Genomic DNA, 15,539 nt, shown 5'->3' with positions numbered 1-15,539 from the left:
GTATAGCTAACTAACCTCAATAAATATTGATGAGTGAATGAATGACTAGTATAAAACCAACAAATGGAGAAATAAACTGGTAAAAACTTGGACTGACCTCATCTAACTTAAGCTTTATAATCACAAAACATCAACATTGTGTCCAGTTAACATTCTAACTTTGAAATCTGACCATCTGGCTTTGCCTCAAGATGCATTTTCTCTTCATGCTTCGTCAGCCACTTTTATCCAGAGCCAGTATAGTAAGACTACTAATCTCTTAATGTAGGTGTTTTGTTCCAACAATTCAGCATCTTAATTCCACACATTTCTGATTTAGTATGTTTGCCTAATTGTTTATTAGCATGTACCAGTTGTACAAGAAAATTGACACTGGATGGTGAATGGGGTTCACTCATTCTGAAGCACAATCATCTCTGTATCTTCCTTTAAAATTGCCAGAATCGTGCTTTTACTCCAGCCGAACCCTAGGGTTTTGGGTAAAGTCATTCACCTTGATTAAACCATCAGGACCAATTCTGTGTGGGGAAAATATGTATCTTGGGTTAGTTCACTGAACGTGATTAAGCTTAAGAAAGGCAATGTATAAACAACTTTCTCACTCCATGTTCTGCTGCTGCTCCTCCCTCATCACTCTCAGTTGTCCTGAAATCTTCTCTTCTGTGCTTACGCTACTGGTTCTCGAACTTGAGAATCAGAATCACCTGGAGAGCTTGCTAAAACACAGATTCCTGGACCCCATTCCAGAGTTTCTGGCTCAGTTGGTCCAGGATGCAGCCCGAGCACTGCTTTTCTAACATGTTCCCAAGTGATGATGCTGCTGCAGATCTGGGGCTCATGCTAAGAACTGCTCTCCTACACCGTTCTTTCCCTTCACATTCCTCATCTCTTTTCAATCCTTACTTCTTGTTCTTCACACCATTTCTCTGTTCCCAGAGCAGCGTAATACAGTAACCTCACTATATCATGGCTCAGGACCCTGTTAAATTTGTTTTCCCTGTATTCGTTTACCCCCAGTTGGTAAAGGTTTACTTACACTTCCTGTTCAATGTATTTTAGCATTCGGCTGACATGCGAGGCCGAGATCTCCCCGTCCACTTCGGCAATATACGTGTAGAGAAACTGAAAGGTGCTAAAAGGGATTCTGGGAGGTCCCCCATCATGGTCAGATGATAAAACTTCACACACTATCTTGAGAGTTTTGGCAATGGTCTATAAAACCACAAGATAAAACAAGGAGAAAGTCATTATTCCAGCTAGATTCTTGAGATCAGCTTACATACAAAAGAAAAAAAGTATTACTCTCATAAAATGAAGTGAGAATGATGCAATATTCTGGAAAGCTTGAAATATTTACACCTAATATGTCATTTAATTCAATCTAAAAAAAAATGGTAAGCATCTATAGGTATAGATAGTTGCAGTCAAGTCAACTCTGACTCATGATGACCTTTTGTACAACAGAATGAAATGCTGCCTGGTCCTTAGTCATCCTCAGCATCACTGGTATGTTCAAGTCCATCGTTGCAACCCATCTCACTGAGGGTCTCCCTTGCCTTCATTGGCCCTCTGCTTCGCCAGTCATGATGTCCTCCTCTAGCAATTGGTCCCTCCTGATAATATGTCCAAAGCAAGTGAGTCGGACAGTGTTCTGTTGTGATCCATAAGGTTTTCATTGGCTAATTTTGGAAGTAGATTGTCAGTCCTTCCTTCCTAGTTTCTCTTAATCTGGAAGCTCTGCTAAAACCTGTCCACCATGGGTGACCATGCTGGTATTTACAATATCAATGGCATAGCTTCCAGCATCATAGCAACGTGAAAGCCACCACAGTATGACAAACTGATAATCTACTTCTGAGAAATCAGACATTGAAAACCCGATGGAGCACAGTTCTGCTCTAACACACACGGTCACCATGAATCAGAATCGGGTTGATGGCAATTGGTTTATGGAGTGCCCACTGAGTGTCTTTTTCTCCTTCCTTTCTTTGTTGGAGGGTTATTCTCAGAGAATTAAGTTTATAAACTGCTGAATATGTAGAGATATTTGTTACTTCAATCAGAATAACCTCACTGAAGGAGACAAATTTGCTTTTACATTCTACAAATAGGAGTTTTTCTTATTGTTGTTGCTCTCCAACCTTCTCTCTAGAGCGTGGAGGTGATTAGTCTGTACACTCCTATGAGAGACTTGGAGCAGGTCCACAGTGGGGAGGGGGAGGTAGAAGAAGGGTAATGTCCCTAGGAAGACAGGTGTCCCCGATGCAGGAAAAATGGTACTGAACATCAAGATAAAACCCATCCCTCTAAAACATGTGGATCCCTCTAACGGGAATCATGAAGTACATAATAGGGAGTGCGTGGGTGGTGCAAATGGTTAACGCACTGGGCTGCTAACTGAAAGGTTGGCGATGCAAGTCCACCCAGAGGCACCTCAGAGGAAAGACCTGGTGATCTGTATCCAAAAAATCAGCCATTGAAAACCCTATATAGCACTGTTCTACTCTGACACACATGAGGTCACCATGAGTCGGGATTGACTTGATGGCAACTGGTCTTGGTTAGTACTTTATAGTACATAATACTAACCCTGTTGTTGCTGGCAGAAAAATTAGTAGATGATGGTTGCCAGAAGTTGTAATGGAAGGGTTAATATAGTAGAAGCAAACCATTCCTTTCAATGAAACGTGAACATTAAGGATCATGTTCAGAACTGAGGTTTTAATGTACCAGTGTCTTTAAACAAGCCCGCCCTTTAAATATATTTCACAAGTGAAAGAGTTGTGTAATGATGGGATAAGGGAAGGAAATGATACAAGGAAAGGATGGTTTAGCTCCGATCAGCAAAGATAGGTTAGCATATACATCATGGAGATTTGTTAAGACAGATGATGTGCAAATGATTCTTGTACACCCTCGGGATATCGGTGAAGAATCAGTCCTGAGTAGTGAACTGAGTGAGGCTAGGTGAGTGAACAAGCAGCTGTTATATCTTGCCAGATGGCTGGCCAACATCATTCTCCCTCTGTAGTTGATGTTTGCTGATTCTGCTCGCATCCTCTTCCTGAATATAATGAATATCCAGGTGGTGCTTCTTTAACTGTGGTGTGGGTTACATGAGGGAGTAAGTCTGTGTGCCGGGAGGCAGAAGGGCACTGAATAAACTTGGCCAATCTTCTTGTAGTGACATTTGCACTTGATGGTGAGTATTTTGAACATTATTTTTATATTAAATCAAACATTGTTATTTTATGAAATAGAATCTTCAGTGCACATGAATTTTTATATGATAAACCACATGTCAAAGGCACTCGGGGTTTGCAGCAGGCCACTTGCATTTGTTTTCCCCTCCTTGGGGCCCTCTCCTGGAAAGCATTGTAAAGCACTGCGTGAGGCATTGTGCAGCCACTTCCACCAAGGGCGTGGGAGGACGGGCATGCATGAGGCTGGGTAGGAGGCCGTCAGTGAGGATGGGAAGGTGTGCGCGTGAGATGAGGTCAGCATGAGAATGGCTTTGGGTAGATGACTCGCAGGCATGAATGTGTGCACTCACCTTCATAATTTTCATCCACAGCTCATCCTCTCTACTTCGCTTAACTGCTCACTTAGTGCCTTTGTTTGGTTATCTTCTTCCTATAGTCTCATCCAAACTGGGGTGCTTTCTACCCCAAATGCCATCTTTTGTTGGTCAAACAACAAATATTCAAATTCTATTGCGCTTATAAGATTTATAAAAATATTCAATAAATGGATGAATGGATAAACTCTTTAGACTGGAGCTTTTTGGTAAACTTAAATAAATCTAAAGTAAACATCTGTGTTTTCCTGCACAACATCTCTAGTTATATGAGGATCCACTTCATAGAGATAGCAACTTATGAGCTTCATTTTCAAACTCAGAGGTAAAAGGCTCGAAAAGTAAATTATTTGCTAAGAAAATATAAGCTATCCCTTCCAGTTAACCCAATTATTTACTACTTGCAAGATCTCTTTGTTTTATATAAAGTCTCAGTTGGAAAAGGAGGTGGCATAGGCCAGTTGTGCGGGGGAGGAGTCCTGAAAGGAACAAGGTCTTCAGGCCATAGCATTTTTAATCACATGTATTAGACTCAGAGAGCTCAAGACTTGAGTACATCTACCTGCTACCTAAAATTCCTGCATTAGGCTCTTCTCTACAAGGAGGGAAATGGCTTTTCTAGATGGCACAGAGATCTTGGTTGCCTGTTGAGGAAGGAGGGAATTCCTGGGCTTACCTCTCTAGATAAATGGATTAACTAGAAGGCAAAGCCTTCACCCCAGATGATGACACCCTGATCACCTCACATTTAAGTTCCCAGCCACAATCCAACATGATCCAATGGGTATGAAGGAATTGCTTCCTGGATTTACAGGGCTCCCTTTATTTAGGGACTTGCCCCGAAGGCTGACCTCACCTCTAGGTATTCTTTGACATAGGGTAATTAGGGGCAAAGTCAAACATGTCAGGACCTCTCAGAATCCAAGGAGTTTGCTGTTATCCACAGCTAGGGGTGAGGGTGTCTCAGTGGAAGCAGAGAAGGGGGAATAGAATCACAGAACATTAGAGGTGAAGGAGCCTCGTGGACCATCTAGTGCAACCTCCTCGTTTTAGAGGGGAAGTAGAAAGACACAGTTCACCTCATGGTTTCTTCTCACCAGTTTGGGAGGCAGCCATATCAAAGTGAACCTAGCAGCTGCACAGGGGGCTAAGCGGAGGGAAGGTTGGAATTTGGCTTTCCAAAGTCACTCTTGGTTACTCTGAGGTATAGGGACAAGGGGAAGGTTCAGACATCTCACAAGGCAGTGAGGGCCTGTGGTGTAGACCACTTAAGCTGGGGAACAGACCTCAGCACCAGTGAAAAATGAGATGCCTGTGGGGGAACCCCATCATGCTGTGACTAACCCAAAAGAGACTAGACCAAAGACTCAAGCTACAAGCAGCTAGTGACCGGGTAGACAGAGGCATCATCATGGAAACCAGAAGTGCAAAAGAAGACCAACAGATATGTGAAACCCTTCACTTGGCTGCACTGAGGTCCTAGAGTCACTCTTTCCCCATAAACTCAACTGTTGTCTTGGAAAAGAAGGGGACAGGTGGTACAGAAGAAATTTGAGAGATTGTGCAATTTACCTAAAGGCTGTTTCGATTATTGCATCAGACTGAAATTCCTGGATTGGATTGAATCTAGTTATTTTCTTACTCTACCCTTTGTGGGTAAACCAAAACCAAAACCAAACCCATTGCCCTCGAGTCTATTCCAACTCATAGTGACCCTACAGGACAGGATAGAACTGTCCTATAGGGTTTCCAAGGAGCCGCTGGTAAATTTGAACTGCTGACTTTTTGGTAGCAGCCGAGCTCTTACTCACTGCATCACCAGGGCTGCCCTTTGGGGGTTAAAAAAAAGCAAAAAACAAAAAACCCTTGCCATTGAGTCCATAGAGACCCTCCAAGACAGAGTAGAACTGCTCCATAGGGTTTCAAAGGAGCAGTTGGTGGATTCAAACTGCTGACCTTATGGTTAGCAGCCATAGCCATAGCTCTTAACCACTGCTCAGAATTAATTGCAGATAAAATAAAGAAGGTACACCCTCCCCAACATCTCAATGTGATGCGAATAAATGTGTGAACCTATGAGAATTTGATAAAATGTGCCAAGTTTTTATTTTCCCTTTTGCAGTTTTCCTCAACTGTTACGGATTAAATTGTGTCTCCCCAAATATGTGTTGTAAATTCTAACTCCTATATCTGTAGTTATAATCCCATTTGGGAATGGGTTTTTTTGTTATGTTAATGAGGCAGTATTAGTATAGAAAAAACCCTTTGTGGTCAAGTCGATTCTGACTCATTGCAACCCTATAGGACTGAGTAGAACTGTCCCATAGGGTTTTAAGGAGCAGCCCGTGGATTCGAACTGCCGACCTTTTGGTTAACAGCCATAGCTCTTAACAACTGAATGTGTCTTTAATCAATCTCTTTTGAGATATGAAAAGAGCAGATTGAGCGAGCAAGCAAGCACAAACGGAGGGGAAGATACATACCACATGATCACCAAGGAACTGAGGAAAAGAAGCTGAAAAGAGACAAGGACCTTCCCCCAGAGCAGACACAGAGAGAAAGCCTTCCCCTAGAGCCAGCGCCCCAAATTCGGACTTCTAGCCTAAACTACAAGAAAATAAATTTCTATTTATTAAAGCCACCCATTGGTGGTGTTTCTGTTATAGCAGCACTAGATAACTAAGTCGCCAACCCTTGGGCTGTTTCCACAGAAGTGAGATCAGTGCTGATGGTCCACTTGTCTACCCTTGCTGCATTTCCCTCTCTTCTTTGAAGAATAGTAATTGATTCATTATGTAATATTGCTATAAAGGACAATGGAAAGGAAAGAAAAAAAAAAAAGAAATGGAAAACAAACGGCCCCTCCTCTTCACTCCAAAGAAACGATTATGAGGAAAGTTGCAAGGGAAACCCATAGAAAAAGTTGAACTACAATATTTCTGGTAAATTTTCTCAGAAAAAAAAAAGTCAAATCTGCATTTCAAGCATATTCGAGAAGAAAGAACAAGATGTGCTGAATGATTCAAGCTACCTTTTCATACCATTTGGCTTTGGCAGAGGCAATGATTTTCTCATTAATTTTTAAACTCATGTATTTCAAGGATTTTTTTTTAAAAAACCATGTTTCTGATTCATTACCATGTAAGTTATTGAAACAGTGTTCAACAAGATTGAGTCCACATATAAGAAGACACTTAAGCTTTAGTTAAAAAAAATACACGCACGCACACATACATACACACACTGGTTTCAGCATCTTTTCCTTCAGAACAGGAAAGTGGCTTTTCCAATTGCGAACGAAGTCAAGTTGGAAAAGGCATGAATTTGAGCATCCTGCATCCACGGTGATGTCATGACTGTAAGTCTAGAAATAGTCTCATCTGTCCTTCCTTGCTCTCTTATCTCTGATTTTCGTGTCCAATTACGTCTATCAAATTGTGTTTTCTATAAGGCTGCCCCTCTTTGTAAAAGTCTCTATTGGTGTATCTTCTAGATGTCTGGAAGCCAAGTATAAGCAGCTCTTACTCTACAGTGCACTCTTGGTTATCTCTGTGAATATAACGGAGGGAGCGGAGTGGTGATAGAAATGAATCTGTTGCAATGATTGAAATTCACAAAGAGCCCACAAGCCACATTTTAGTCAACCTCTCCCTAGAGCCTGTATCCGTTTTCCCCCTCTCTTTCCTCCTAACCCCTGCTTCTAGCTAATGAGCACAGAAATGAACCTAATCCGAGAGAAGGAAAAGACGAGAAGCCTGGATAATGAATCCAGGGGCATGCTCATCTCCAGTCCACAGCCTTGGCGAGTTGACTGTGTGTCTAGATGTGCAAACGCTCAACTCCTGCCCTTCCAAGCCCAAAGAGAGAATTTCCCTACAGGAACACAAAACATTAAAGCAACTTACAACTCCAAGAGAACTGCAAGCAAGGGCTAAAAACTTTAGCCACTCGATCTCCTCTGTGAAGCGACCCACATTCATCACGCTATTAAACAGATCTGTTGGGAGGCTGAGCACCTTCCACATCTGGGCCAGCTCATCTGCATGGATGATTAGTCTGCCAGCAACCTGCAGGGCAGGAGCATACAGAAAACAGGGAATGAGGCAGGCTCTGTCCCTGAGAAGAACCTGCCCAGCAAGTCCCCACGTTCTCCCAGGGCAGAGCAAGTAGGGTTGTCAGAGAGGTAAGACTCTGGTAGTTTCTTTGCAAGGGTAGAGAAATATTCACCCTAGCAAAAGAACATGCTGAGATAGGATTTAATAATTTTTCACTCCGGATGTCAGAATTATGGGAAATGCAGACATTTAGTATTGCATCTTAATTTTTTTTTCTGATGCTTTTATTATCTGCCATTTTATCCCTGGGTTATTCCTATAAGGTAGATAGGGCAGCCTGACGGTGAAACCAAGAGGCAGAGGACTTGTTTGACTGAGACCACTGATTAGTGTTGAAACAAGATGCCAGGGCTTTTCCTTCCAGATTCCATTGAGTTCTTTGCACTATACCTCACATGCATCCCTCATGCTTTCCCAGGAATAAGACGGGGATATGGCTACCCTCAGGGTTTGGTCTGGATGCATAATGTTGCTTGGCCCCAGGTACCTCGGATCGGTGTCATATCCACTGCACAAGGCACTTGGTGGTTAAGAGGAGGGAGGGGATGAGTAGCTAGTTGTTGGCCAACAATGTGATAAGGGCACAGATGCCCCAGTGAAGGTCTAAGACCTGTCTGACCTTCCGATTCTGGTAAAATGGCTAAGCCTCTGGGACCAAGATAGTTGGCTAAGTCAGTCCTGAATCACCCCAAACCTCTCTGTCTTGGATCCTAAATTGGGCCAGGATAAGCCAGAATTTCCTGGGAATTGACCGAACCAAACATCCAAGGCAGCTCCCAGGATGATTTGGCTGTGAGGAGAACCATACCTTTTCCTAAAAGCTACACATAAGATGGGGGGGTGGGGGTTATAATATGCCCCTTTCCAAATTGTGATTGGCATCATATTATGGTGTTGATCCATAAAGGAGACACAGTTGAGGGACTGTGGACTTGTGCTTTTCTGGAGGGAAGGGGTTAGCATTGCACTGAGCCTCTAGATACTCTGCCAGTTTCAGGAAGTCTGAGGATGGCCCCATTGACAGCTCAGCACGGAATAGTCCACAGCCGTTTCAGTATTATTCCTATTTCTCCAAGGGGAGACTTAACTTTCAGTCCATGGTTTAGTGAATTTTAGGATGGTGCTGCGCACATGACCAGCTGACTGGCAGGGGGTCAGTGGGCTTTGGTCTGTACCCACGCAGCTCTGACCTTGTCCCCCACTCCCCTTATGCCACAGTCTGGCCCTTACCCGAGAATGCAGGATCTTTAACAGCTCAGGTGTTAGCTCTGCCCAGTTAGACAGAGCCACTCGCTCAGACCGCTCTCTCACGGGGGGAATCTCTCCACGGGACATGGCTCCAAAATAACTAGAAGAGAAAAAGTTAGGGGATGAGGGAGCAGCCTATACTCCAGTGGCTGCTAGATACCAGACACTTGTTTGTAAAGTTCATTGACAAACAGGGAAAGCCTGAATGTATTGCTTTTTAGGCCTAAGGCCTAGAGAAGGCTTAAAGCCCGTTGCCGTAGAGTCGATTCTGACTCATAGTGACCCTGTAGGACAGAGTAGAACTGCTCCATAGGGTTTGCAGGGAGCAGCTAGTGGACTCGAACTGCCGGCCTTTTGGTTAGCAGCTGAGCTCTTAACCACTATGCTGCCAGGGCTCCAGTGAAGGCTTAGGGGATGAAAATATTTGCTCCTCTCTAAGGATGAAGAATAATCAACAAATTTTGGAATTCTCTGGAGCATACTGGATATGGTTTTTTTTTCCCAGTCATCCCTCCTAAGTTTTTTACACACATATACATACACATCATAAGATATATATATATATGCATGTGTGTGTGATATATAGAACACATCATAGGATATATATACGTGTGTGTTATGTGTATGTGGGTGTTTGTGTGTCTCTGTATAAATAGGAGTAAACAATTGGTTATTTTTAATTCCCTACTGTCTTTTATGGAGGAAGAAGCCTAGTAACTAGAAGATCTTTTTTAAAAAATAAATAAATAAAATCTTTATGCTCAATACAGGTAGTCACCGACTCATGATGTACTTGAGTTACGATGAACTGTACTTACGACCAACTGGTTTTTGTTTGTACATCTTATCGTCAGTAATCTGTACTACATATGATATTGTGTAATTTGCTGATGCTATCATTCTCAGATGTAATGTTTCCAACCCCTAAAGACAAATGAAGATCAAATTTATGAAGATACTGATAATAAAAGGCAATAATAATGAAAACTAAAAAAAAAAAAATGAGGTATTCGACTTACGTCAGAACTGATTTAACTGAGTCACTGGAGCCGAACCCCCTGTATGTTGGGGGACTACCTGTTCAGTGACCATTGACATACTTAGAGTCAATATTAGGAAGTGAGTGGGGATGTGTAACCTCAGAAAGAGAAGTTGGGAGAGAACTGAAGTTCCCTGCGTAAGAAAGGGGGAGAGAGAGATGTTCCAGGGTGAGCCAAGAAGGGGAAGGGCTGGAAGAGTGAGGCTTGGGACTTCGAGGAGGAAGAAAGAGAAGGTTGGCAGGACAGTGAGGGAGGCTCAAGGGGAGGAGACAAGCCAGAGAAGGGTTTGAAACATACTATGTGGGGTGTGTGAGTTAAAATCCTTCTCTACCTGCCCTTCAAAATCTTCAGTGAAATCTGCTTGCTTCCCAATGCTTTGCAGAGTGTGGTTTCTTTTGGGGCAACATAGAAAAAAAAAATACTGAGTCCTGTTTCAAGATGGGCATGAGATGAGAAGAGGCTGCCTGCAGCAGGGAATGGACATAGCAGTTGACATGTGGGTCACCTATGCTCCATGGAAGCGTCTGTCTCCACTAAAGGAGTACCTGGCTGGTACAGATTGTTCAGTACTTAACTAGTGACTGAAAGGTTGGTAGTTTGAACCCACTCAGAGGTGCCTTGGAAGAAAGGCCTGATGATCTGCATCAAAAGTCTTGTTAGTGATTATCCCTGGGTCACAAGCCTCTGTTCCTCTCTGCTTTATTTTTCATACTTTCTATAGATCCATGTAGTATAAAAAGAACACAGAGAATTTTGTCAAGCCTATCTTAGGGCCAAACCATTCGGTGAGGAGGCTGAGAACCATTTCCTGTCTCCAAGCCACAAAGCAGTGCAGAACTAAAGCTACATGGACTAAAACAATGCCTTCCAGTCTCCCCTTGGAGGTCATCAGCAGGGAGGGCAGAAGAAATACTCCAAGGTCACCTTTAAGGAAATGCATGAGAAATCTCTGCAGACAGATCAGTGCTGGGGTGAGTGTGAGTACAGGGTGACAACAGGAATGGGGTGTGGTCTCAGGCTATATAAGCAGACTTAGGTGAGATGCGAATGACAAAGACAGAGACACACAGCTCCTCATTCTGTAGAAGTGACTGCCCAGGTAGAGAGTGACACTCAGCAGCTTGTTAGTGGAGTTGGTTAGAGAACATTGAAATGAGGCTGTAGTCAATGACGTCAGTCCTCCATGGGTCATTTAGCCTCACTTGCAAGTGAACCATTGCATGGGTATACCCATATTGCAATGTGTGTTGTCATACATGTCTACTACAGGACAGACAAGTTTATGTCTTGCTGACAGCAAGGTGATTTCTTCATTGACAGCGCTTATGTAGGGAAATTCTTTTCTTGCAATGACTTAAACACATATTTGGCCTTGGAACTACTTTGTGGAGTTTTACCTTCTAAAATGCTACAGGTTTGTGAGCCACATAAAACCATCTGATAAGTTCTTTTCACATCTGAACAAGACAGAGAGCACTCCTGGGTCATGCTCTCTTTGTTCATTGCAATGAAACTACAAACTGATTTTTCATGGATGTCTAAAAAATTTATAGCACATGAGGCAATATGAGAGCAGACAGGCTACAGCAGTGGAATGTCATCTCCCATAAATGTCAGGGACAGTACCAAGAAATGTCATTTTTCTTACCATAACACAGCAGCGTACATACAATAAAATGGGGTTTTAAACCATTGTATAGTATAAAGTGTCTGACTATGCCAAAAGAAATCAGTCTGCTGAAGCTAAAGTTTACTCTTAGAGGTAATAGATCAAATTTAAAATGGAAAACTAAACAGGGCTCATTACTATGCAAAGCACCCATATTTATGTCTCCTTTTATGCATAAAAAAACAAACCCATTGCCATCAACTCCATTCTGACTCATAGCGACCCTATAGGACAGATAGGACAGAGTAGAACTGCCCCATAGTGTTTCCAGGGAGCGGCTGGTGGATTTGAACTGCCGACCTTTTGGTTAGCAGCCGAGCTCTTAACCACTGTGGCACCAGGGCTCCTTTTTATGTATACCACTGGCTTATTTTCCTTTCATTTGGAAAAGCTTCATCCTAACCTAGCCCAACAGCACAGAGGACACTGCTCAAGAGTCTAAAGAATCCTTAGCTTACATTTTGTGCCTTCTCAAAGGTGTCCACACCTTCTTCCACCCAATACACCTACTCACAATCTCATGCTAAAGACATTCTCCCTTCCCCAACCCACCACTCCCTCTCAACACCTTCTCTTACTCCCCCTTTTCCCACTGAAATACTACTAAGGAGGCGATCATCAAACAGTAAAAATAGACTGAAAATGGTCAGGGAGCTCTAGTTAGCTCCAGACTCCTGCCACAATCACCCCCAGCTTCAAGCAGGCGAGTTTGTCTAAGAAGCAATTTCATAGCTGAGAGGTTTTCTGTGTAAAGCTGTTTCAATCCAGGCCAGTAGCTGTTGTTGTGTAAACTCTATCAATTGAGCAGCCTCTGGAGGTCTCCCCTGAAAGCAGAAATCTGTGTTTGAGGAGCACTGTTTTCAGCCCAGCCATACTCTTCCGACCTTCTCGCTCTGTTTTACCTCCTTTTTCCAGAATGGGATGTGTACTGAACGTACATCTTTATGTTTAGAGAACTAATCCGTGTTACTAAAGAAAGTAGCAATAATTTCGCCACAGGTAGTGTCTTTGATTGGATAAAAAGTATGAGTTTTAACAGCACTGGAGGAAGGTATCTCGTTAAAGGAGTAAATCCAGGAGTGAACCAGGTTGGACCCATCCCACACCCACACCCACACCCAGCAGGCTCCTCACAGGGCTCCCCCAGGTGCACTGCTGCCATCTATTGGTGAGACAAGAGAACGAGGTCCTTGTTTAAACCAGGGGGATTCTGAACCCTTCTTTCCACTGGGACAGACTGAGGGGGTGCAGGGGTGGGGGGGAGTATGCGTGTACTGCTGTGATGTGTTGCTCTAGTTCTTGCTGTTTGCCCCAGGACACTTTTCCCATTGCCCTGGTTTCATGTTGCTAAGTCTGGCTTGCTCAGGGGAGGGCATCCCATCCTTGCCCGTTGTGATGTTTTCATGTGTGGATTTTGAAGAACCGAAGCAATGCTAGAACTGAAAATCACAAAAGATTATGCTAATCAGTCTGTACTCCTGGCTGCAGCCATGACAACCTCCTCAGTTTTCCATGACCTTCCCTCCCCCCAGTGTGGGAAAGAGGGGCGGGAGGTGACAAGGGAGTTGGAGGAGGAAAGGAAGACGCACTCAGCAGCCCATTGGATGAGATCTTGTGGCTGGGTCCGGATGGCGGCTTTGGTGAACTGCTTCAGCAATTCCGGCAGCTCTGGCGGGATGCATATTTGCTTATCGGTCTGAGGCATTGACCTATTGGCAGGAAAAATAAATAAATAAATGGGAATCTTTGAATCACAAGATGACAGGAATCCTGGTCAGGAGGTCACCCAGCCTCTGTTTGACATTCTCGGTATTGGGGAGTTTACAATCCCACAAGTGATGTATTCTACTGTTATGCAACTCCAAGGTTAGAAAGCAGCTCAATAATCCCCACTTTTTGTTGTTGTAAACAATTCTCTCCTGGACACAAAAATCACACAGTGCTTCTTCATTCAAAAAGTAGAGGTCAACAAGAAGTAAAAATCTCCCCCAACATCACCAAAAATATTAAATGTATCCTTCCAGAACTTTTTCAATATCAATATATATGTGTCTGTATAAACAAAAAGATGTCATACCAAACAGCTTATTTACTCAACAGTGTATCATGAGCATCTTTCCCATGTCACACAATTCTTACTGGCTGGATAAGAGCTGTAGTAAAATTTACTCTGAATTTTCTAGTATTTGACATTAAGGTTATTTCCAATTAAAAATAATTAGAAACAGCCTTTTGATGAACATCTGTCTTTATACCTGTATTTACTTATCTACTCTAATCTTAAAGAGAAAAAACTGTACACCTTCACACAAAAAGTTCCAGGACAGAGCCATAACAAGAAAAGAGATAGAAGAGGTAATAAGAAAACAAAAATAAAGCCCTAGCCCAGATGGCTTCACTGGAGAATTCTACCAAACATTCAGAAGAGCTCACACCAGTACTACTCAAACTATTTCAGAGCATAGAAAAGGAAGGAATCCTCCTGAAGCCAGGAAAAGCCATCATAAAGAAAATTACAGACGAGTATCACTCATGAATGTAGATGCAAAAATCCTCAACAAAATTCTAGCCAATAGAATTCAGCATCACATCAAGAATAAATAAATAAATAATACACCACGACCAAGTGGGGGATTCATACCAGGTAGAAATGTTGTACCAATATCAACATAATCTACCACATAAATAGAACAAAAGAAAAGCATCATATATCATTTCAGTCAACACAGAAAAGGCATTTGATGAAGTCCAACACCTATTCCTGATAAAAACTCTCAATAAAATAGGAATAGAAGGGAAATTCCTTAGCATAATAAAGGGCATATATACAAAACCAGCAGCCAACATCATTCTTAATGGAGAGAGGCTGAAAGCATTCCCCCTGAGAATGCCCTTTATCACCACTCCTATTTAGCATTGTGCTGGAAGTCCTAGGTATAGCAGTAAAGCAAGAAAAAGAAATAAAGGGTATCCAAATTAGAAAGGAAGAACTAAAACTATCCTTATTTGATATGATCCTATACATAGAGAACCTCAAAGATTTCACAAGAAAACTACTGGAACTAATAGAAAGATTCTGCAGAGTAGCAGGATACAAGATCACTATACAAAAATCAGTTGGATTCCTATACACCAACAAAGAGAACTTTGAAAAGGAAATCAGGAAAATACCATTTATAAGAACCTCTAAGAAGATAAAATACTTAGGAGTAAATGTAACTAGGGGTGTAAAAGACCTATACAAAGAAAACTACAAAACACTACCGCAAGAAACCAAAAGAGACCTACTCAGATGGAAAAACATACCATGCTCATAGATGGGAAGACTCAATATTGTGAAAATGTCGACTCAAAGCAATTCACAGATATCATGCAATCCCAATCCAAATACCAACAGCATTCTTTAATGAGACAGAAAAACTAATCACCAACTTTATATGGAAAGGAAAGAGGCCCCAGATAAGTAAAGCATTATTGAAGAAAAAGAACAAAGTAGGCGGCCTCACACTACCTGATCTCAGAACCTACTGTACAGCCACGGTAGTCAAAACAGCCTGGTACTGGTATAACGACAGACACATAGACCAATGGAACAGAATCGAGAACCCAGACGTAAATCCATTCACCTGTGGTCAGCTGATCTTTAACAAAGGACCAACGTCCATTAAATGGGGAAGAAAAACCAAAAACCAAACCTGTTGCTGTTGAGTCGATTCCAACTGATAACGACCCTATAGGACAGAGTAGAATTGCCCCCATAAAGTTCCCAAGGAGTGGCTAGTGTATTTGAACTAATGACCTTTTGGTTAGCAGCCAAGCTCTTAGCTACTGTGCCACCAGGGCTCCACATGAGGAAAAGACAGTCTTTTTAACAAATGGTGCTGGCAAAA

The 15,539-nt window shown here is 42.5% G+C and overlaps 1 protein-coding gene across 1 annotated transcript; it reads right to left on the bottom strand.

Moving 5' to 3' along the window:
• Positions 1–307: 307 nt before the first annotated feature.
• Positions 308–13,443, bottom strand: ROPN1 (rhophilin associated tail protein 1). Its single transcript, XM_004373616.2, has 5 exons — positions 13,239–13,443; positions 8,923–9,040; positions 7,483–7,644; positions 1,037–1,212; positions 308–518 (listed from the first exon to the last, which is right to left on the bottom strand). Exons 1-5 carry the CDS (start codon positions 13,352–13,354, stop codon positions 452–454), a joined length of 639 nt encoding a protein of 212 aa, XP_004373673.1. The 5' UTR covers positions 13,355–13,443; the 3' UTR covers positions 308–451.
• Positions 13,444–15,539: the final 2,096 nt, after the last annotated feature.

This window comes from Trichechus manatus, unplaced genomic scaffold (genome assembly GCF_000243295.1).
Source record: "Trichechus manatus latirostris isolate Lorelei unplaced genomic scaffold, TriManLat1.0 scaffold00026, whole genome shotgun sequence".
In the NCBI taxonomy this organism is placed as follows: domain Eukaryota; kingdom Metazoa; phylum Chordata; class Mammalia; order Sirenia; family Trichechidae; genus Trichechus; species Trichechus manatus.
Note: the sequence above shows the minus strand (reverse complement) of the source record. Positions and strands in the feature narration are given on the sequence as shown.